The sequence below is a fragment of the Delphinapterus leucas genome, chromosome 15 (assembly GCF_059928025.1).
Source record: "Delphinapterus leucas isolate spDelLeu-1000000601 "Yukka" chromosome 15, BTC_Dleu_Yukka2, whole genome shotgun sequence".
Lineage (NCBI taxonomy): Eukaryota > Metazoa > Chordata > Mammalia > Artiodactyla > Monodontidae > Delphinapterus > Delphinapterus leucas.
The window spans coordinates 61,991,203-62,014,758 of record NC_143143.1 but is presented as its reverse complement, the minus strand read 5'-3'; the positions used below and the strand labels follow the sequence as shown (position 1 = coordinate 62,014,758).

The following is a 23,556-nucleotide window of genomic DNA, read 5'->3' as shown; positions in this document are numbered from 1 at the left end:
TACAGCCCGTGCTCTGCAACAAGAGAATCCACCTCAGTGAGAAGCCCACACACCGTAACGAAGAGTAGCCCCCGCTCGCAGCAACTAGAGAAAGCCCATGTGCGGCAACGAAGACCCAACTCAGCCAAAAAAAAAAAAACTCCATTCCTATCATCTCTAGGACAAACAAAACCCCTTGATCTGATGTTCCAGGTCCTTCATGATGCTCCCCGCCCCCTTCCATTGCTGCTTTTACCACACTCTGGCTCAACAACAGCAATAATACCACTCATTTATTGAGCACTCACTATGGGCCAGGCAATGTGCCAAACACTTTACCTGCATCTCATTGAATCCCCAAGCAGCCCTGTGAAGTGGCTGATCAGCTAGCAAGTGGTGGGGCTGGGATTTGAATCCAGGCAGTCTGGCTGTGGACCCCATCCTTGTCATTACTATGACTCTGCCCACCGCCCCCCCAGAAAAAAATGAAGAGATTGCCTGACACAGTCAATACTCCTGCTTAGATGTAATTATTACTCTTGTATTTATTTTTTTATTTTATTTTTTAATTTTTTATTTTATTTTTGGTTGTGTTCGATCTTCGCTGCTGCACTCAGGGTTTCTCTAGTTGTGGCGAGCGGAGGCTACTCTTCGTTGTGGTGCGCGGGTTTCTCATTGCAGTGGCTTCTCTTGTTGCGGAGCACAGGCTCTAAGCGCACGGGCTTCAGTAGTTGTGGCATGTGGGCTCAGTAGTTGTGGCTTGCGGGCTCTAGAGCACAGGCTCAGTAGTTGTGGCACATGGGCTTGGTTGCTCCGTGACATGTGGGATCTTCCTGGACCAGGGATCGAACCCATGTCCCCTGCATTGGCAGGTGGATCCTTAACCATTGCACCACCAGGGAAGTCCCATACTCTTGTATTTAATCATATGAAATTTTTTGTGCTCCATCAGAGTCCTACAGCTCTGATTTTGAATCCTGGCTGTGACTGTAGAAATGTCAGAACTGGGTGGCTGCTGCCATATGAGGACAGAAGGTGGGGATCATGAAGCAAGGCCCCTGACAGGTACACATGAGGGACAGTGCTCCCAGCCTCTGGTCAACACTGGCTGGCCATCCAGCTCGGTGCTCCCTGCAGTGAGGGGTGGTTTCTCCCTCTCAGAGCCTCAGTTTCCCCAGGTACACAGCCAGGGTGGAGCAGTCGGAGCTACTTGACCACTTTCATATCACAACCCCCCTTTGACAATTTAATGAAAGATACAAACCCTAGAAAAATGCGTAGAGATGAAAAAATTGCATACACTTTGGGCAGGTCACGGACCCCACCCAGAATCCATAAACTCCAGGTGCAGCTGTTGGGAGGCAGTGTGGGGCACTGTTCGGGCCCCTGGGCTCTGGGAGCAGAGAGTCCTGGGTTCAGATTCTGGCTCCCCCAGGCACTAGCTCTGTGACCTCAGTCCTCTTAACAAAGTAGGTAATTACACTCATCTCACGTGCTGTTGTGAGAACCAACTGAGACACTGCAGAAAAGGCTTCAGCCAGGCCCAGCACCATGGTGAGCAATCAGAAAGGGACTCCCAATATTTAAGGAAATATTTCTCCAAGGGTGACCCATGGACCACCTGGATCAGAATCCCATGGCGGGACTTGTTTAAAATGCACGTTCCTGGACTTCTTGCCCAGAAAATCTGATTCTTCAGGTCTGGGATGGCGGCTAGGAGTATGCATTTAAAACCAGTCTCTGCCTCCCAATTCTACTGGGAGTTAGTCTGAGAAGCACTATGCTTCTCCCACCTCTACAGTCCAGGTCCTGGAAAGAGACTAAGTTTCTGGTAGGCTGGGAAGAGCAGAAAACAGGTGCAGGGATGGTGCAAGGGACGCCTCTGAGCGCCCTTCGGGGGCCCCCCTCCAGGGATGAGCAGAACCCGGGCTACCCCACCCCGCACCCTTCAGTGGGTCTTGGTGGTGCCTCTAGCTGCCCCCGACGTGAGGACCGACGCCCTCCAGGCCAGGCGACATGGGGAGGGGCGACAGGGCCTCTGGGGAGCAGAAAGGAAAGTGAAGCCTCCTGCCCAGCCTTTCGCTTTCGCCGCCTCCACTCGCCGTCCAGGTGACCCCCGCGATCCCCTGTCGCGCTGGGGTCTGGCCGCCGCGCTCCCCAGACCTGGTCCCCGGAGCACTGTGTCCCCGATGGCCAGCGACCAATGGCGGAGGGACGAAGGGAGGGTCCCCGACAGCAGGCGACTCATGGCGGGGGCCGAGGGTCCCCTGCGTCTTCGCGACTGGCTGGTGGCGCAGATCGAGAGCGGGCGCTACGCTGGGCTGCGCTGGGAGGACGCGGGCGAGACCCTCTTCCGCATCCCCTGGAAGCACGCAGCCAAGCAGGGCTACCAGGCGCAGCAGGACGCGGCGCTCTTCAGGGTAAGGATGCGCGGGCCGGGGGTCGCCAGCCCGGCCCGGGAGGGCTCTGCGCTCACACGGTCGCAGAGTCCGGAACCGACCCGACACGCTGTCACCTCGGGCCACAGGTTCACCCCTTAACCTCAGTTGTCTCTAGGTTGAGGGTAGTGTTCTCTGTACATGGGAAACCCTCCCACACCCTCTTAAAAGAGAATCAGACAAGGGCTGCATAACCTGCACCATCCCCACGCCTCAGGGGACCTCTCCTCCCTCTCCTTGAGGAAATTAGATGCCACCGCCACCATGGAAATTCCCTCCATTTCCCACCTGTAAACTGTTAACCCCAGCAGCTTCGGGGACATTTTCTGTGCTTTCCAACACCAGCCCTTCTCAGGGACCTCCTCCAGGGATGCCCTCCCTTTCCTTAGATACCATTAACTTCCTCCAAACTGGCTCTTTCCCACCAAGATTGAAACTGGAATCTCTCCCGTGAGCAAAAAGCAACCAACTGCATCCCAGGCCACCGCCACCATCCCAAACACCACGTCTCCAGCTCCTGCTTCTCTGGCCTCCCCTCTCCTTTCACAGGGTGAAGCACCTAGAAAGGGTCTTCTGGACATCAACGCCCTCACTCATAACCCCCCTCCCCACCCCCCACCCACAGTGTGGTTCCTCTCCCTCCTGCTAACGTCTCTAAACATCAACGCCCTCACTCATACCCCCCCCAGCTCCTCCCCCACCCACAGTGTGGTTCCTCTCCCTCCTGCTAACGTCTCTAATTTTGCCAAATCCAAGGATGCCATTACTATCATCTTCTTGGACCCCTGGGTGGGTTTGTGTCTAGTGGACCCTCCCTTCTTGAAACAGTCTCACTTGGTTTCCAGGATCTGTGTCCCCTCCCCACTCCAACCCTGACCTGTTTTCCTCCTACCTTCCTGGACCCCGCTTCTCAGCCTCCATCCCTTCTTCTCTTTTGGGGCTCTCAGCACTCTCTCCTGGACCTCCCTCCTCATGTCCCACTCTCCCCTTCCACAGCCTCAGTGTGGAGCCCAGCATTTCCCAGCCTCCCAGCCAAGCCCCAAGCCTGCTGGTCTGACAGCCCAGACCTCTCAGACTCAGCACCTCCTTAATAGCACGGTCATCAGCTCCCTCCTACAAACGTCTGTGTTTCCCAAAATGGAAGATGGCACCGATCGCCACCTAGACCCCGGAGCTGGGCACCTGAACCCTGGCCGCTCCCCTCTCCTGCAATCTCATTCTAATCCATTTCCAAGGCCTTCGGCTCTTACTGCAGAACTGCTCTTTCATCCGTCTACGTGGACCCGTTCCCACCATCTCTCACCAGGATAACTGAATGCCCTGCTTTCCCATCCCTCAGCTTTCCCCTCAGTCCTCCAGAGGGATATTTCTAAATGTAAATCTTGCCTTGGCACTCCCCTACTCAGAATCCTTCCATGGCTCCCCATTGCTCTTGTGATAAAGTCCCAACTCCTTACCAAGACCTCAAAGCCCTGCATGAACTGCTCCTCCCTGGCCTCTGTCCGTCTCTCTCCACTCCTTCCCCAACTTTAGACCCAGCCAGACAGTTCTTTCAGTCTCCAAATGCTTCCTGTCTCTCTCACCGTGAGAACTTTGTACATTCTGTTCCCCCTGCCTGGAACACCCTTTCTTCTTCACCTTCACTGGCCAACTCCCATCATGCTCAGCTTAAACATCTCTTACTAAAGACAAGCCTTCCCTGATGCATTCATTTGCTTAATGCATTTATGAAGCTCTCAGTGCTTCTCCCAAGTCGTCCCTGATTCCTTCTGCTTCCTCCATGGAACAGCTTTCCCTATGAATTATAAGTGCCTTGTATGAGTCTGCCTCCTCCAGCTGCCCGTGGGTGGTGACCTTGAGCACAGTGCCTGGCCCACAGAGGACTGGTTCAGTAAGTGTTGAACAGGTGGTTACCTGGCCTGCCCCTTAAGGCTATGTGCCGTTCAGAAGTGGGAGATTCTGGGGACTGGCCCTCCCTGTCCCTCTTTGGCACTGCTTTAACCCACCCCTCAACCCACCACTGATACACACATGTGACTCCCTGGCTTCAGGCCCTCCTGGTGCCTCAAAGTCCACGGGATAAATCTTGGCCTTCGAGGACATTCATGATCCAGCTTCAACCTGTCTTCTTCGTTAATTCCTCCTCCCCTTCCCCCCACCACATACAGTTGATCCTCATTATTCACAGATTCCATATTTACAAATTCTCTTACTCGCTAAAATTATATGTAATCTCAAAATTGATATTCAAGGCACTTTTGCAGCCATTCACAGACATGCACAGGATGGCAAAAAAAAATTGTCACCAACATGCATGTTCCCAGCTGAGGTTGAGCAAGGTGACAACTCTAGTTTCAGCTCTTCTACTGTAAACAGGTGTCCTTTCGCAGACAATATTTAGTCCACGTTTTTAATATCTTTGTGCTTTTTGTCGGTGATTTCACTGTTTAAAATGACCCCCAAGCTTACACAGTGTTGAAGCGCTGTCAGTATTCCTGAGCACAGGAAGGCTGTGACGTCTGTAAGCTTCTTTCAGACGTGAGTTACAGTGTTGTTGGCCGTGAGTTCACTGTTAATGAATGAACAGTTTATATTAAATAAGGTGTCCTTCAACAGAAACACTCATAGAACAAGGTTATGTATTGACCAGTTGATGAAAATGGGGTGACCAGAGGCGCGCAGGAACCTAGCCTTGTATTTCCCTTAGGAGTGATGGTTCAGTGTTTGCTAACTCAGTGGTTGTGTAAATTTTATAGAACACAACTACCATGAATAACAAGAATCAACAGTACACATACCCTCAGACACGCACATCAGCTCCAGTCACACCAGGCTGCCCACTGTCCCCTGCGTGCATCACGCGCTTCCATGCCTTTGCTCGAGCTGTTCCCCCTGCCGGGAACGTCACTCCACCTGGCAACTTCCTATTGATCCTTCGAGGCCCAATTTGATTCATTCAACAAATATTTATTGAGCATCTCCTGTGTGCCAGGCACCACTTTAAATGCTTAGGGGCACGGCAGTGTCCCCAAAGATCCCCCTCTCATCATGGTGATAACGCCCTGTGCCTTGAGCCCAGGTTACCTTTGAGTTAGAGCATCCTTAACATAATGAATAAGTACTGCAATAAATAAGCAGTGTGTGCCGGGTGCTGCGCTAAGCACATTACACAGACCGCTCATCTTACACGTGCCACAACCAGGTGAGGTGAGGTATTACTGGCACAGTTTACAGACAGCAAAATCAAGCCTTAAAGGTCTCACCACTGGCAAGAGACACCAACAAAGGAACTGTGGCTTTTCAGTCTGGTGTCCCACTAAGCCTGGGATCTCCAAGAGCAATGACTGAGTGTGATTTATCAGTTAAATCCCCCGCCCCCCATCCCTGAAAGTGAGCAATGCGAACAAGACATCTCCTACTGTCCTCCCCTTTGACTACTGTGCTCCAGCCTCACTGGCCTTCCTTGAATCTCTCCTACCCCAGGACCTCTGCACTCGCTGTCCCTTCTACCTAGTACAGCCTTCCCCCAGATCTTTGTCCGACTCCATCCTTCTTTTCAATCAGGCTTCAGCCCAAATACCACTTCCTCCGCGAGGCCTTTTCTGATCACCCTCTCTAAAGCAGCCCCTCATATTTATTTATTTATTTAGTCCCTCTACCACAACAGTCATTCTAATGTGTTTAATGAGTATCTTTGGTTTGTATGTTTTCTTGCAAAGTGGGCATTGCTGTTTCGTGTGTATTCTTACCTTATATACATCATAATTGTGTCATAGATCTCATTCTGTGTCTTACTTTTATTTCACTCAAGGTCATGCTCTGAAGATCTATTCTTGTTCTCTGTCCATCTAATTTGTTTCTAGATGCTGCATAGAACTCTACAGTGGGCATCTATTACACGCACTCCCCCACCTACTTTCCCAGGGATGGACACAAATTTGCTTTCCAGACCACAAATAACGCTGCAGTGGATCTGCTTGCCCTGGTCCCCTCTTGAGCCTATGTGAGAATTCCTTTGGAATTGGAATTTCTGCTCACAGGGTATGCTTATACTTAATTGGACTAGGCATGCCTGATTGCCCTCCAGAGACTCTGCTCCCATTCCATGCCCACCAACTGTGTCCACATCCCAACCAACTACTGGCTTATCCAACTGGCTAAATTTTGTAAGCTTACAGGTGATATCTCATATTTTTACTTGCATTTCTCTGGCACTAATGAGTTTCAGTACCTTCTCCTATGCTCATGGGATTCTGGTTTCCTCTTCTGTAAACCACCCATCCTTGTCCTTTGATAAGAATGTTTCTTTAGGGGATGCTTTCTGTTTCTTACTGATTTGCAGAAGTTCCTGTATGTTCTAGATCTTAGCCCCTTGCTGATTTCAGACATTGCAATGTTTTTGCCTTATGGTTCATGCCTTTACAATTTTGGTTAAGAAGGATTCTCTGCCCCAGAAGATTTTCCTCTACATTCTTTCCTATTAAGTTTATAGTCTTACCTCTTACTTTTGGTTTTTAATCATCTGGAGTCCACTTTGTTTGTGGCAATAGGTAAGGATTCAGTTTTATGGCTCTCCAGATAGCAAGTCACTGCCAGCATTTTATATCCCATCGTATTATTTTTTTTATTTATCACAATCCATAATTTGGAATATAGTTATTTCCTTTCAGCTGTTTGCGGCTGCTTCTCCCATTAGACTTGAGTTCCTTAAGAACAGGGACCATGTATGTCTTGTTGTTCCCCATTTAGTCCTTAACTTGGGCCTGGCACACAGCAGGAGCTCAAGGAATATATGTTGGATGGAGGGAGGGAGGAAGAGAAGGAAGGAGGGAGGGGCCGAGGGACAGAGGGAGAGAGAGAGAAGGGTGGGAGGCAAGGCAGCCCTCATCCCTTTGCATGGCACCAACCCCATCTCCCACGCTATTCCTCCCCCAATGCCCCTGCTCACCCCCAGGCCTGGGCCATATACAAGGGCAAGCACCTAGAGGGCGTTGACAAGGAGGACCCCTCCACCTGGAAGACGTGGCTCCGCTGTGCCCTCAACAAGAGCGCTGACTTCTGTGAGGTGCGCTCGCTCAACCAGCTGGACATCTCCAACCCCTACAAGGTCTACCGGCTCCTGTCTGACGGTGCCCACAACCCAGGTACCATCCTGTCCCTGGAGGTAGCAGCTGAGGATGGCTCTCTGGGCAATAAGGACCTCACATTGCCCATCTGTAAAATGGGAAATGGTGGGCTTATTGAGCTTAAATAAGCTCATGGGCTGGTAAACCTAGAAGGACCTTACAGTTTATCTCCCCATTCGAAAAGGAGGAAACTGAGCCCAGAGAGAGGTGGGCCTTGCCTGAGATCATGCAGTGAGCTGGGTTACTCTGGTCTGGGCTCACCTCAGACAAGGTTGGGGGGTTCCCCTTGGGGCCCAGGAAACCACAGACTATTTCTTCCTTCATCCAGTTACCAGGGCTTGTGCCCCCTGTAAAGAGGAGGGCATTCTTCATAGCCAGCAGGTGCCCCCTGGAGAAGTGACAGAGCCGGCCTGCAAGACAGAAGAGCAGGTCAGTGAGTCCTTCCAGCCCCTATAGCCTTGCTAGCCCAGGCACCTCGCACCCATACCACCCCCTATATAATCTCCAGCACATTCATCTCATCCTCTCCATCAGCTCCTGCCCATCTCTGTTCCCATCCATCAGCTCTACTTCCTGCCTCTACTCCATCTCTGCCATCATTTTCATCTCCTTCATTCTATTCTCCTTGACTCCATCATTTCTGTCCCATCGTCTCCACCATCTTCACCTCCATCTCTCTGTCTGCGCCAGCCCTATTTTCTCCCATTTCAGCCCCTCTTCCCTGTCATCACGGGATCAATCAGTCTGTCCCCACTCATCCCATCAGATCCAGTTCCATCACTGTATTCCCTTCACCTGCATCACCTCTAGCTCTCATTGTTGCCATCACCCCTGTCATCTCTATCTCCATCACTGTCTGTATCACTCTTACTCCACCCCATCACCTCTCCCCCGTCATCTGCATTTCATTCCTCTGTTCCCATCTCCCCATTAGCCTGGTTCATTCCACTGTCCCAAGTGCCCCCATTCCATTGCTCTATCACCCCATTTCTATCACCCCATCTCCTCATTCACTGCTAGCACTTTTCTCTCCCAATCACAATGAGCTTCACCTCCAAAAACCCCATCAACTCTCTCTTTAACTCTACGGGGTAAACTTCCAAGTCCCTATCAAGCCCGGCTGGCTTTCAGTCTGTCCAGACCTCCCCCTGCCCCAGTTTAGACTGTCTGGGAGCTCCTGTGGCCCACAGGTCTCCTCTTCCACACTCACGACCCTTTCTCCCGATGCTCAGGTTGGCTCCAGATTAGTCACAGAGGATAAAGACAAGAAGCAGCCCCCCAGGCTGGCCTCCCTGCCCCCAGGCCCTTTGGCTGGCCACAGTAAGGACTGAGTCTCCTCACCCACCCCTGCCTCCTCCCCGGCCTCTTCCAGGACCTTGATCTAGGGGTCGAGGGACCCAGGGTGAGGCGATGCCTTACTGCTTCCCCTCCTTCTCCAGGGTACCAGGCTCAGGATCCTGCTCACCCCTGGGGCCCCTTGCCTTCTGAGGACTTCAGCAACCCCGGTAAGGAATCCGAAGGCCCTCTCCCCTGACTGCTGTGCAGAACTGGGGAGGACCTAGGGTTGGTGCCGAATAGCCTCTGTCTCCCACCCAAAGCACCCAGCCCAGACTCCAGATAACAACAGCTAACATTTGTTGAGGGCTTAGCTTATACCAGGCATCCTTCTAAGTCTCCCCACAGTCCTGTGAGATAGATACTGCCATTCTCCCCATTTTACAGATGCAGAAACCAGACACAGAGGTTAAGAACCCTGCCCAAGGTCACACAGTTAGTAACCCTGGGAAAGGTACTATCAGATCACAGCTCCTAAGGGGCAGTGAGAGATTAGAACCCAAGGGCCTGGCTGTAGAGCCCACGGCCCTAACCACTGAGCATACTGCTAGCTCTTCATATGGGAGGCTGCTGTTTTGTTGTTGTTGTTGCTATTATTATGATGATTTTTATTTCTACCGGCATTAAAAGTATTTGCCAGGAAGAAACTCCTAGAATCCCAGAAATTCGGGCTGGGAGGGCGTCAGTGTCATGCCCCCATTGTACTGATGGCCCCAGACCCTATGCTTTTGAAGCTCAACTACCAGTTTGTTTATACTGGAAGCTGCTATTATTTACTACCACCACTACTACTAGAATTACTAATATTACTTATGGGAGGGAGTGTCAAAAATTCCCGAGGTGGCGGCCGGGTGACCTCTGGGTTCCCTGCCCTGTTGTGAGGGGAGGGGGAGCCGGCGCCGCCAACGCCGGGCGCGCGTCCCCTCCCTTTCCCGCAGATTTTTGGCTGCACGTGCGACTCTTCTATGGCGCGGAGCTGGTGCGCGAAGCCACAGCGCGCGCGGCCGAGAGCTGCAGCCTGAGACCGCGCGCAGCCGCCGCTGCCGCCGAGCTCCTGCTGGGGTCGCCGCCGCGCGTCGCGCAGGTTCGTTTCCCGGAGCCGCCGCCCGGCGCCCGCGTCCTGCGGCGCCTGCTGCCCCACCTGGAGCGCGGAGTGCTGCTCTGGGTGGCGCCCGAGGGCGTCTTCGCCAAGCGCCTGTGCCAGGGCCGTGTGTACTGGCGCGGCCCGCTCGCCCCGCACCGCGCGCGGCCCAACAAACTGGAGCGAGAGCGCACCTGCCAGCTCCTCGACACGCGCAGCTTCCTCGCGGGTAAGAGCGCGACAGCGGGGCCGCTGGCGGCGCGGGGCGGAGTGGCCGGGCACTGGGGTCGGCAAAGGAACTCGGACAGAGGAGAGTGGGCACACGAGATGTGGGCGCGGGGCGATGGACTTGACGATGCTGGGCCAGAGTGGGAATGGAAACAAAGGACATGACGCAGAAGCACCGGGGGTGGGAACGAATATGGGCATCGGGAGGGCTGGGCACAGATTAGACATAGGCGTATGGGAGGTGTAGGCACGAGGCAGGCTGGGGCACTGGGTGTGGGACATAAGCATAGGACTTGGGCACGTGTTGTCATAGGGCGTTATGCATAGGGTGGGCATCGGGGGCACTGGGCACAAGATAGGCATAGGTGAGTGGCAGTGGGCATGGGGTGGGCATAAAGGCATGATAGTGAGCATAGGGCACGAGGCACGGGGCATGAAACCTAGAAGTGGGAGCAGATGTGGGACCTGAGGCAGGTGTGGGGACGTGGAAGTGGGCATAGGGCATGGGCACACAACGGGGATGTGGGCTTACGGGACGTGTGCATAGGATGTGAGCACAAGGTGGGCACCAGGTGGGACGCCCCATCTTGGCCCAGACCCCACAGTCTCGGTGCCCGTAGAACTGAGAGCCCACCTGCATCATGGTCGCCAGGAGCCCGAGTACCAGATCCGGCTGTGCTTTGGCGAGGAGTACCCGGGGCCCCCGGACCAGCCTGAGGAGCGTCTCATTATGGCCCATGTGAGTCACCGCCCACTCCAGCGGAGAACCACACGCTCCAGCCTCCCCGAACGGCCTCTCACTGCTCCCTCCAGTCCCAGCTCCGCCCCGGACCTGCCTTATCTGATCTGGAAGACCTTGCATGTAAAATGCATGTGGAGAGGAGCTGTCACTCCCGCCCCCCCACCCCAACAAAGGGTGTGGGTAAAGGGGAAGGTTGGCTCATTGCCCCACCCCCACCCCCACCCCGCAGGTGGAGCCAGTCTTCGCGCGGGAGCTCCTCCTACACTCGAAGCTCCACGGCCAGGTGCCTCGGTGGCGCGTTCCCAGCCCCGCATCTCCGACAGCGTCACTCACCTGCTGACACAGCTGAGTCAGCCCTGAGCGGTTGTTTCCCCCTCCCGTACCCTCTGAAGCAGTCCCCACAGGGTGCAGATCCCACCCCAGCCCTGCCCCAGCTGAGCCAGGGGACTTTAGGTCTCGCCTCACTCATCGCCCAGGTAGGTTGAGACAGCGGAAGCCACTCACGGCCTTCAACCTCTCAGCCAATGAGATGGAGCCCCGGGAACCCAGGAAGGAGGCGCGTAAGCGGACAGCCGGGCAGCTGGGCCTGGGGCGTCAGGCTTGGGAACTAAACTCGACCTTGAGGTTCCAGAAATAGCAATTAGGTCAGAAACAAGACTTCATCTTTTTGTGAAGAGCCGGACATGCCCATAGCGGTTTACCTAAAGCAGACCTTACCTGCAATTGATCCATTATAAGGTTTGCTTAAAGCTGAGTTTACTGGGAGTTCCCTGGTGGTTAGGACTCTGTGCTTCCACTGCTGGGGGCCCAGGTTCGAGGGATCCCTCGTGGGGGAACTAAGATCCCACAAGCCCCCAGGTGCAGCCAAAAAGAAAAGGGGCTGAGTTTACCAATAATAAGATCCTCCGCATAGATTAGACTGAAGCCCAACCAGTAACAGAATTGCCCCACCTCTGAGGGGCTGTGAGTTTCCAGACCCTCCTTTCACCTGCCACAAGTCTCTCTTCTTTTGGGATTGTGAGGGGAGGGGGTCCCAAAACAGAGGACTTAGCCTGAACCTGGGCTTTAAATGCTAACCACTGAACAACCGCCAGTAGATACTGTCTTTGGAGAAACTGAGGCAGGCCTAGCACAGAAGCCAAAGTGGGAGCCAGGAGTCCAGCCCCTGCCCAAGCCCCCCCAATCTTTGCAAACTGTAAGTTGTAGGGAGTCCTTGAGAATTGGGAGGGAGCCCTCTCCACCATGAAAGCAGTGACCCTGCCTTGTCAGTAAAGTCACTGTTTTCTACCCCAGATATCAGACCTTTCACCTTTTCTGATTTCTGACTTTATTTATAGGAATTCTCTTACAGATGGCAACATAATAAATCTTTTAGTGATATATTAATAAGCCACTTTTATGGGGGGAAACCTGTATGATTCAATAAAGGGCAGAATCAGTCTTAAAATTCATTCAACGAATGTTTATTGAGCACCTACTCTGTTCCAGGCAGATACTGGACACTTGGGATAGAGCAAACCATGGTTCCCTATTCCCTTGGGGGTCACAGCCAGTTTTCCAGTGGGGGCCCAGTGACAGTCCTCTACCCCTGCCCCTCACAGAAGGAGTAGTGTTAAGGAGTTACGGAATTCTGGGTTGAAATCACAGCTTTGTCACTGACTAGCTGTGCCACCTCAGGCAAGTCACTTAACTTCTCTGAACCTCACATTCCTCATCTACTCAAGAGAAGCTATTAAGGCTTCCGGAGCAGAGTTTGTCTGAGAAGTAAATGTCGAGAGGGGAGGGGAGCTGGCCTGGCATGGAGAGTGGCACACAGTAGGGGCCCGATGACTTGGTTACTTGTGGGTGGGAGAGTGTGGAGGAGGTTGCCCCATCCTTCAGAAGGCTTGACTGTTCTGGGCTTCGCTGTACCCTCGGCCCAAGGCTGCAGCTATCGGGGAGCCTCAGCTCAGGGTGACAGTCCTCGTCATGCCCAAGCCCCTACTCTGTACCAGGCTCTCAAAGGGCACTGGATTCAGTGTAAGGGAGCCCGTTGCCTCTCCACCACAGCCCGGACAGCTGCAGAGTCTTCAGCTCCATTTTAGAGATGGGAAATGAAGGCTCAGCCAGGGTCTTGGTTGAGAGCCTCTTGGGAGGGTGGATGGCTCTGTCCAGATGTCTGTCCTCCCCACACTAGTCACTAGAGGGCGCCAGGGCTCAGGAAATGGGGTTGGGCCGGCCCTCGTCCCCACCCTAGGCGCCCCACCCCTTGTAGACCCCAGAGCTAGGAGGGCAGGGAATAGTGTGACCTCGAGTGCTCTGCACTGTGGGGAGAAGAAAGTAGACCCCAGGCCTGGGAGGAGGAAGAGAAAAGAAAGGGGGAACCAGAGGTGGGGACTCGAGAGGCCCCTGAGGCTTTTCTCACAGGAACTCCCTGTTCTCCAGTTCAGACACAGATGCTACCTCCTCTCTCATTAATGTGTGTGTGTGTGTGTGTGTGTGTATCCCTCTTCCTCTCTATCTTTGTGGATTCCTTTCTTTCTCTCATTCAGTGATTCTTTTTCTGTACTCTGTGTGCACGTGTGCACGTGCGTGGGGCTGGCTCTCTGTGTGTCTCCCTGTTTTCTGTCTCTTTCTGCTCTTTGTCTCTCTTTAAGTCTCTGCCTCTATCTTCTCTGTATGTTCCTGTCTCCCTCTTATTATGCCCTTACCTCTCTTTGTCTCTGTCTCTCTGTCTCTTTTCACTCTCTCTTTCCATCTCGGCCTCTGTCTCTCTTTGTTTCGTCTCTGTCTCGCTCAGTTTCACATCCTGTCCCTCCTCAGCCACCACCAGCCAGCACATGTGGGCTAAGGGTCTCAGTCCCTTCCCTCCTGTCTCCTCACCCCCGGCAGCTGCTCACGGCTTCCCAATCCTGGCCTCTCCTGCCCGCCCCTCTTGGGCCTTGTGGGAGGGGGGCGAGGGAAGAAGGGAGGGCAGCCTGGCGGGCCCACCCCTTTTTGCCTTTCCAGGCTGGGAGGCTGGGCCAGTGGGCCTTTTAACCAGCCTGGGCAGGCTGTGCCGGACACCAGCCCTGGACACCGTGCCTGGCCCCCGTGGTTCCGGCAGCCGCCAGCCTGGCCAGCCCAGTCAGCATGCAGCAGCAGCCCCCACCCGGGCCCCTGGCCCCTGCGGCCGAGCCGACCAAGCCCCCCTACAGCTACATCGCCCTGATTGCCATGGCCATCCAGAGCTCACCGGGGCAGCGGGCCACGCTCAGTGGCATCTACCGCTACATCATGGGCCGCTTCGCCTTCTACCGCCACAACCGTCCCGGCTGGCAGAACAGCATCCGCCACAACCTGTCCCTCAACGAGTGCTTTGTCAAGGTGCCCCGTGATGATCGCAAACCGGGCAAGGGCAGCTACTGGACGCTGGACCCTGACTGCCATGACATGTTCGAGCACGGCAGCTTCCTGCGCCGACGCCGGCGCTTCACCCGACGGGCAGGCGCCGAGGGAGCCAAGGGCCCTGCCAAGGTGCGCCGCAGACCCCTCCGAGCCACCAGCCAGGACCTAGGAGCCCCCGACGCTGCGACTGGCATGCAATGCCCGTTCCCACTGGAGCCGCCAGAGCCCAAGGGCCTAAGCTTTGGGGGTCTGGTGGGGGCCTTGCCAGCCAGTGTGTGCCCGGCCACCACCAATGCCAGGCCTCGGCCACCCTCGGAGCCCAAGGAGATGCCCACGCCCAAGCCTGCAGGTCCAGGGGAGCTCCCCGTGGCCACCTCATCTTCCCCGAGCCCCGCATTTGGCTTTCCTGCCAGCTTCTCTGAGGCTGAGGGGTTTAGCAAGGCCCCTGCCCCCATCTTGACCTCCGAGGCCACCATCGGGGGCAGCTACCAGTGCCGGCTGCAGGCGCTGAATTTCTGCATGGGGACTGATCCTGGCCTTGAGCACCTCTTGGCCTCAGCAGCCCCCTCCCCTGCACCATCCACCCCTCCAGCCTCTCTCCGGGCCCCGCTGCCCCTGCCAGCAGACCCCAAGGAACCCTGGGTTGCAGGCAGCTTCCCTGTCCAGGGAAGCTCCGGCTACCCACTGGGGCTGACCTCCTGCCTATACCGGACGCCAGGAATGTTCTTCTTTGAGTGAAGCCAGCCGGCCTCAGGCAGTCCCTGCAGAGACTCTGCCAGCTACACCCTCCAGGTTGAGCCTGACTCTAGGATCTGGGGAGCTCTCAAAGGACGCAGGCCTGGCAAGCCCACAACAGCCGGGACAGGAAGCCAAGATTGGCGTGGTGAACACTCAGCCAGCGCCCAGGGTCTCTGGACAGACTTGGGGGTGAGGGGAAGCAGGGCTCCCTTGGGATTTACTCTATGGCTCTCAGGGCCAATAAAGCCAGTGTGATGATGAGGGTCAGTTTGCTGGATGGTTGGGGACTGAGGGCCAGGACACCTGGCTCCGTGGGGGGCATATGGTTGTGGGGTGGTATGGCAGGGACGGGGGACCCCAGATAGGAATGTCCCACATGAGGCTTTCTCCTGCTGGGGACCTTCTTCAGGGAGTTTCCCAGGAAGGCCGAGGAAGTGGGAGCAGGGAGTGGGAGAGAGAGAGGAGGGATGCAACCAGGAGAGACACCAGGCGGGAGTGAGGCTGGGCTGGACCAAGGGGCTGATTCTCCAGCCCCAAACTCTGTGACTCAGCACCTCACATTACGAGCAGCCACAATACCTGTGACCATTTGTGGCAGTTATCCTGTCCTGGACTCGTGTATATCCTTTCACCGAATCCTGGGTGGTACGGAATGTTATCTCCATTTAACAGTGGTGGAAACTGAGACTCAAAGAAGTTGGGGCTCACTAGCTCCGGCTCCAAATGACCAATGAGTGGCAGAGAGGGAATCAAAACCAGGTCTGTATGGCTCTACCCCCCTGCCCCTACCTGCAGTTTGCGTGAGGATGCAGCGTGGCCCACAGGGTGACCCCCCCAGAGGGAGGCGGGCTTTTTTTGAATCCTGGCATGCCAGGGTTAAAAAGCCACCCCTCACCCCTTGCACAGACAGGGAACCCAAGGTTCAAAAGGCAGGCACACTTCCCTTGTCTGGATTTCCGGCGTGACTGGGAGAACTCCCCAAGCCCCCAGCTCTCTGAGGTCTCCTGGTGACTCTGAGAAAGCATGGGGGGAGGCGGTGGCTACCCTGGGTACAGATTAGAAGAGACTGAGCCTTGACCTTTGGCCTTCTGTAGCTGCCCCCTTGGGTAGAAGCAGGAGAAGTGGGTATAGTCGTGGCCCCCATCAGAGGAACAACTTAGGGACCTGAAACCTCACTGTCCCCATACCCTCCAACACCAGACTTGCTGAGGCAGATGGCTTTCTTCCGGAACTTCAGTCCCCCCACCTGGATCATGGGTATAGGGAGAGAAGAGGGGCCAAGGATACTTTCTGGTCTTTGCTGGAGGGTCTTATGTCCCATGAGGTGATGCTCAGGGGGCTGGAGACCCCTTTGCTGGGCAGGCAGCCCTGTCCCTTCCAAAACACCCCTCTCGGGCAGGCGGCCACGCTGGCTTCAGTCTCTGTGGCTCCCTCCTCCCTCCGCAGGTCCCCTGGGGCCTGGGAGGAAGTGAGCCCGGCTGGACAGCCCCAACTGTCTGGTTCCCACAGACTCCAGAGCCGGGGTGGAGGGGGCACCTGCAGGGTGCGGGCTCAGTGCGGCCAGAAGGGGGTGGAAGAATGCCCAGCCAGCTGTGCGGACCCTCCCTAGCGTGCGTGCCGGACCCCAGGCTGGAACTCATGGAGCAATGGGGGGAGGGAAAGAGGGTCTGTCCTGTCGCATTCAGGCAGCCTCATGGCTGAAAGGGGAGGGGACAGAGGCCTGCGAGTGCAGGGCACGGGTGAGGAGAGGTTCTCACCACCGTGTGTGCCTGAGTGGGTCAGTATGTCTCCGTGTGTACATGAGTGTGTGTGTGTGTGATGCGCAGAGACAGTTACGGAGACAAGGACAGATTCGGGGGGGGCGGGGGTTCTTTCTCAGCTGGATCAGGGAAAGAGGCCTCCGCCGGGCACTGTTCCCTGTGGTGCATTCCTGTGGAGACCTGGTGACCCCAGTCCCTTCCCAGCCTGTGTCCTGAGCTCGTAGGAGGATGGGGAGGCTGGCCCGACTCGGGGATCCCAGGCTTCTGCATCCTGCCCCGCCCACCCCCCCCATGAGGTTGAGCATCTAACTGGGGTGGGAGCCTTGGGGGAAGAAAACTGCCCATGCTCTGAGGTGGGGGAACATGTAGAGGGGTCAAGTGCACACAGAGGCACAGACTTAGCTCTGGGCATGAGCCCCCTCCATGTCCCTCTCTGGTCCCTCCAGAGAGTCAAGAAGTGAAGACAGTCCCCTCAGCCCCAGTCCCTAAGCAGGGCCCTGGGCTCAGAGCCTGCCTTGGACTTGCTGTGTGAGCCTGGACCAGTGCCCACCTCTCTGGGCCCTGATGTCACTCCCTTTGTCCAGTGAGGGGGTTGCAGGGTGAGGGAAAAGGGCAGCCTGACTCTTTGAATCCGGATCCCAGGGAGGGTCTAACCTGGGGGACAGCCTGGAAGGGATCCCATCCCCAGAAATACTGGACCAGGAGGCCCAGACACCATGATCTCATGTTGCCCTCTGCTTGCTGCCCAGCCTGGGGACCCCACCCACTGGGCCTCCTGCCCTCACATTCTTTCCATGACCAACAGACACCCCCTGCCTCTGGCCTGGCCACCCAGGGGTGGACAGTGCTTAGCAGAGATTCAGAATGCCTAAGCTGGGCCGACCCAGAGAAAGCTCCTTGGCACAGATGGAGAGACCAAGGCCAGAGAAGGTAAGTGACATGCCCAAGGTCACACAGCAGGGCAGGAGTACCCCTCTGCTGCCTTAACTGTAGAGCTCTAGGGGACAGGGGCCACCCCATCTGACTCTCCTCACTGGAGGCTGGTCTGTCTCCAGGAGGGGATCCCAGCCCCCACTCCTCCTCAGCAGGTCGGAGCAAAAGAGGGTGCAGAGGGGCCTTGTAGAGTTAGGCTAAATCGAAATCTAAAATTGTAGGATCAGTGGTATTTCAGAATATTCCAGAGTTTTTAATCACAGCAGCTCAGATTCTTGGAATATCAGAATTAAAAGGGCGTCTCCTGCCTGATTTCTGAATCCCCTCTACACCAAGCAGTTCATATCAGGTGGGGGGGGCGGGTTCCAGGAAAGGGGAGCCTGCTGCTTTCAGAGCCGGCCCCTTCCCGACCAAGTTTGGCAGCTCTGAAGGGCAGTCAGGAAGTTCTTCACCTGCTGGTCCTTTGGTCTCTGCTCTCTCTGCCTCCAGGGAGGCTACCCCCACCCACAGGGCTGGGCCTTCCTCAGCCTCTCCTCCACCCTCCACATCTTATCTCCCTGCGCCTCTCCGCCCACCAGCTTCCTTCCCTGGTTTATGGCATTCCACTGCCCTGAGTTCCAAGCTCCTTCCCACACCCCAGACAGCGCCTGGGCCAGGGTGGGGAGACGCTCTCCCTTGGCGGGGCGGGCACTCTGAGGCCACCACAGAAATGAGGAAGACGGTGGGGGGAGGTTGTGTCGGCCAGCCTGGCATGTCTGCCTACTGGGAGTGTACAAACCCAGGAATCCAGGCCTCAGCCAAAATGTCGCCTCCCATCAGCCCTGAAAGGCCAGGCTCCCAGAGGCAGTAGGTACAGCAGCTAAGAGCAGGGGCTCTGGACTCCAACTGACTGGCTTCAGATTCCAGCTGTCACTTCCTAGCTGTGTGACCTTGAGCAAGTTGCTTCCCCTCTCTGGGTTTCCCTCATCTAAAAAATGTGGACACTAACAGTACTATATCCATGGGATTGTTGTCAGGATTACATGAATTAATACTTGCAAAGTGCTTCGAACAGGGTCTGACACATGGAAACAGCAATTTAAGTGTTTAAGTAAAATAAATATTTCGGCCCTGGGGGCTTGTCTTCTTAACCTGATTTACCCACCAGGAAGGTCTAGCTGCTGTAGAGGTGGGAAGATGCAGGGGGAGGGAAGGTTGTTATATACACAAAGCTTTGGATTCAATTCCTGGCATCTTTACTTCCTTGCTGTGTGACCTCGAGCAAGTAGATTCACTTCTCTGAGTACTAGTTTCTTCATCTGTAAAATGGGGCAATGAATTCAGCCCCCAGGACTGGCATGCGGGAAACCTCACCTTGCACAGTATGTGTACCATTCAGTCAACACGAATGAAATGGGACATGTGAAATTAATATGATAATGTACATCAACTGCTGGAACGTGAAACAGCCCCACTGGAGGGCCTTGTACCCTCAGCCCAGTGCTCTCTGCCCATTTGTTGCACACGGCGAAACCTCCTTCCCCACAGGTCCAGACCCCCAGGTGTCTAATCCCCTGTTCCTGCCCTGCTGGTAATTGGGTGGTGACTCAGGGAGGCAGCTGGTGGGGCTGAAGGAAGTGGTTCCAGGCTAAAAACAGACCAGAGTCCCATTTAGTCCCACAGTCCTCCAGAACCCTGCCTGTGGCCCCTGGAAAGGCCAGGGCTGCCTCCGCCAGACCACAGTCCTCCGGTGCCCTGATCTCTCCGGGAGACAAACAGGAGGCTCACCCTCGCGAGCTGAGTTAAGGCAGCTGACTCCTCTGTGAGTGTTTCCACCTCTAGGCCTTTGCACTGGCTGTTCCCTCGGCCTGGAATGCTCACTCCCCACTAGCTGACTTCTCAGCCTCCAGAGCCCAAGTTAAACATCACCTCCTCCGAGAAGCCGCCCCTCACCTCCTTATCTGATTGGATGCCTCTAGATTTTTCTCCACCTCTGCATCCTATTTGTTTCCTCCACCTGGCACCTGTTGCAATGTGGAATTCTGCATCTCTGTGTGCATTCCCTTCTGCTTGTCTCTGCCTTTGTGTCATAAGCCTCTGGGGGCAGGGGCTGGGTCTGCCTTACTCACTTTATCCACTTCCCTAACCCACTGGCTGGCATATAGCAGGCCCTCAATAAAGATTTGCTGAGTGGATAAATGGATAAATCCATTTGCCATGGATTAAATCTCAGAGAACCCCCCCAGGGGCTTCCTGGCTCACTCAGAGCCAAAGGCCAAGTCCTTACAGGCCTGTGTGATCTGGTTTCAGCTGCTCTTGCCCTCCCCGCCCCCACTCCAAGCAGCCTTTGCATTTGCTAGTCCTTCTGCCTGGACTGATCTTCACTCCCTCATGCCTTTCAGTCTCTGTTCTGAGACTCGCTGACCACCGCATCCCCCATCCACCCCACCAACACGCTCTAAGTTCATTATTGCTGTCCAGGGTCTGTCTCCCAACAGAAGGAAGCTCCACCGGGCCAGGGGTTTTTGTCTATTGGTTGCTTGTCCCCAGCACTTAGAACAGTGTCTGGAACAAAGTAGGGGCTGGAGAAATAGTTGTGGAACAAGCATAAGCTCAGCAGCCTGGCCAGGTGCTAGATCTGCACATCTCACGTCACTTTTGCATTGACCCTGGGAGGCAAGTACTATTATTCCATTTTACAGACAGGAAACTGAGGCTCAGAGAGGGCAAATAAGTAGATGTGAACCCCATTCTGCCTGACCTGCACCCAGTCTCTCTGTCATCAGCCTGTCTCCCTGGCGGTGTATGAGGTCTGCAGCTCCCACCTCCTGTCCCCACAATCCTCACAGCCTCTCAAGCAGACACGGCCCAACCTCCCTCTGGCCTCCCTGCCTCCAGTCTCTCCCTCACTGACATCCCTGGCTGCAGGGATCCTTCTAAACCACAGATCTGATCATGTCCCTCCTTCGTTCAGAACCCTTCCATGGCCCCCTATGGCCCCAATTTAGCCTGGCATTTGAGACTCCCACCAAATTCTCCAGACTTACTTCTTGCTTCCTCATGTGCAAAAGCCCCCTGGGATGCTCCAAGACAAGGTTGTTCTCAGCTCCAAGTCTTTGGAGCTGCCTGGAACACCCCCTCCCCCCAGCACACACTCTATTTGGAAGAGGCCTTCTCCTTTGCTCTCAGCTTGACTGTCACTCCCACTGGAGAGGAGAGAATAGAAGCTAGTGTCTTCTTCCACACCCTTCCAGCTTCACCATGATCCCCAACCTCCCAACCCTGGGGTTCCAGATGCTGTGAACTCCCTGAAGACCGAGACCATGACTAATTCATCTCCAGGCTCTGGGTTAGGGCCAGGCCCAGAAAAGGGGCTCAAGAAATAGCTGTGAAGTAATTGGATGAGTCTGAAGTCAGGCCACCTGCTTTGCATCCTGACCCCACCATTTACTAGCTGGGACCCCATGGACTTGTCCATCACCTCCCTGTGCCTCAGTTTCCTCATCTGTGAACTGCTGATAAGGAAATACCCACTCATGGGGGGAAATGAAATGACTGCGTACATGGGAATCACTTGGCACTGTGCCTGGTGCTCAGTAAATAACACCCATTAGAGTGAAGGAAGGAACAGGTGTGTGGGCGGCTGCATGAGCGGGCGCTTGGTCCAGGTGGGCACATCCTTCAGGACAGCCCTGGCTGCTTCACACCCTCGGGGCAGCCCTGTCACTGGCTGAATCTTTTCCCACAGCTGCCCTGCTGGGTCCAAGGTGGCCAGTGGAATTCGAGGCCACTGGACGCCGACAGGAAAAGGCAACGTCACCAGCCCTGGTGTAATCCAAACCAGATGCGGCCTCAGACCCATGGGGGTGGTCACTGTGGGCCTGGCCAAGGCCCAGAGGCAGGAAATAGTCTTGGAGGAACGCTCTCTGGGCTGGGACCCGTCGGGAGGAGCTGTCCTGTTGAGGGTGTTAACCCTTCTGAGCCCACAAGGGGAGCCCAGGACAGTGTGCAGGAGCAGCTCGTGGTCCTGGCCCCAGGGGGCACAGAGCCCCCTGCAGGGATGGTTACAGCATCGGCATTGTGATGGGCGCTGGTCAAGGGGAGCCCACAACACAGGCATGGGGTGGGCAGGGCACACCAAGGAAGGGGAATGGGATTCTTGCTGCTGGCTGCCCGGGACTGGCAGAACCCCAGACCCAGACCTGGAGCTTTGGTCCTGGCTCTGGCTCCAGCTGGCAGGCCCAAACAAGCATGGATCCACTCCCTCTCTTGGGTGGCTCAGAGGCTGCTGGGAATGGAAGTGCTAGTGCAGGTCATGGGGCTGGGCCCCAGCCTACAGAAAGACTGAGACTCAGTCCCACCCCAGGGGCTGCCACACCAGCTTTCTCCTGGGTGTGCTCTGTGGCCCTGGGGGAGCAAATTCTCTCTGAATTCCCATCATTTCCCATCCATATTGTTGAGTTCATATCCTTTACTTCCAGGGACTAGGGGAGGCCCAAAGGAGGTACCTGATGAATCAACAAGAGCTTTCTAAGATGTGCTCCCAGGACCAGATAGGGATAGAGGCAGTGGTCAGCCCTGTTCCATGGTTCTGGGTGGGCTTCCTTCCCAGGACATGTTAATTTGCTGTGTGGCCTTGGGCAGCTCACTTTCCCTCTCTGAACCTGTTTCCTCACCTGTGAAATAGGGTGAATGAGCACCCTATCCCATCTCTGGATTGTTACAATGGCCCTCAGACTGGCAGAGGACAGTGGAGCGGAGGCTGTCATTTGCATTTTATAGAGGACAGTGGACCTGAGGTTGTCATTTGCATTTTATAGAGGAGGAAATTGAGGCCTGCGCTGGGAGTCAGGAGTCCTGGGTTCTAGTCCCAGCTGTTGCTGTCTCTGCTGAGGATCCTTCTCATTTTGGCCTCGGTTTCCCTAGCTGGATCAAGGCCCTGGATCTCTGTGCTGGCTGGACCTCATTTCCTTACCCCTCCACTATGGCGGTGACTCATCCCTCATCATCACGCTGTGTGGCCGAGGCTCAGCCTGGGCGGGGGCCAGCAAGGCTGAGAGAACTCAGAGGAAACCACAGGCCTGGCCCAGCTAGCAGGTGGCGGGCGGACAGGCAGGCAGGGATCAACAGCCCTAGAGGCCTTGCCCATAAGCACATCTCCCACCAAGAGCCTAAGCCAGGCTCCCCAGGCCCCCCAAGCCCCAAGTGCAAGCCCCAGCAGGCTCAGATTCCAAAGTGCCCCGTACCCTGCCCCATGTGGCACCTGCTGTAGGGGGACTCCGCAGCCATCTGCTGGAACAGGGCAGGGGTAGGGGTGAGGGCCTGGCCTTGCCCTCCAGGCCAGTATTCATGGGAGCGGGGGTGGGAGGGCGAACGGTCAAGGCCTCCGTCCAGGGTCTCTCAGAGGCAGATAGTACGGTGGTTAAGAGCAGCGGCTCTGGGCCCAGACTGTCCGCTACAAATCCTGGCTCTGCCATTGACTAGCTGTGTGACCCTGAGCACATGGCTTAGCCTCCCTGAGGCTTGGTGTCCGCTACAAATCCTGGCTCTGCCATTGACTAGCTGTGTGACCCTGAGCACATGGCTTAGCCTCCCTGAGGCTTGGCTGCCCCATCGGAGAAACGGACATAACATTGCCCACCGTGCAGGATCACTGGAAGCAGAGTCACGTGAACACGCAGAGCTGGGCCAGGGCTGCACCCTGCAAGCACTCAGTGCACGTGAGCTGTTGTTCCTGCCATTCCTGCTGGAACCAATAAGCCCCCAGCAGGCAGACCAGCTGCCCCACTTAAGCCAGTCCCACTTCTGAGTCAGCTGTCCTCACAGCCAGAAAGGCTGCACCCTATTGGGG

The 23,556-nt window shown here is 55.5% G+C and overlaps 2 protein-coding genes across 2 annotated transcripts; both read left to right on the top strand.

Moving 5' to 3' along the window:
• Nucleotides 1–1,641: 1,641 nt before the first annotated feature.
• On the top strand, nucleotides 1,642–13,858 carry LOC111184322 (interferon regulatory factor 4-like). The gene is made up of 8 exons (XM_089896673.1): nucleotides 1,642–2,398; nucleotides 7,323–7,561; nucleotides 7,872–7,972; nucleotides 8,734–8,863; nucleotides 8,983–9,048; nucleotides 9,817–10,188; nucleotides 10,808–10,926; nucleotides 11,159–13,858. Exons 1-8 carry the CDS (start codon nucleotides 1,893–1,895, stop codon nucleotides 11,267–11,269), a joined length of 1,644 nt encoding a protein of 547 aa, XP_089752799.1. The 5' UTR covers nucleotides 1,642–1,892; the 3' UTR covers nucleotides 11,270–13,858.
• On the top strand, nucleotides 13,799–17,581 carry FOXS1 (forkhead box S1). The gene has a single exon (XM_089896672.1). It carries the CDS (start codon nucleotides 14,041–14,043, stop codon nucleotides 15,031–15,033), a length of 993 nt encoding a protein of 330 aa, XP_089752798.1. The 5' UTR covers nucleotides 13,799–14,040; the 3' UTR covers nucleotides 15,034–17,581.
• The last annotated feature ends 5,975 nt before the right edge of the window (nucleotides 17,582–23,556 follow it).

What these genes read in the sequence shown, in the direction of transcription:
- FOXS1 (XM_089896672.1), top strand. Translation starts at nt 14,041, where the DNA reads ATGCAGCAGCAGCCCCCACCCGGGCCCCTGGCCCCTGCGGCCGAGCCG.
- LOC111184322 (XM_089896673.1), top strand. Translation starts at nt 1,893, where the DNA reads ATGAGCAGAACCCGGGCTACCCCACCCCGCACCCTTCAGTGGGTCTTG. An exon ending in CAGGACGCGGCGCTCTTCAG is followed by an intron (nt 2,399 to 7,322) that starts GGTAAGGATGCG and finishes TGCATGGCACCA; the next exon opens with ACCCCATCTCCCACGCTATT. An exon ending in AGCGTCTCATTATGGCCCAT is followed by an intron (nt 10,927 to 11,158) that starts GTGAGTCACCGC and finishes CCCACCCCGCAG; the next exon opens with GTGGAGCCAGTCTTCGCGCG.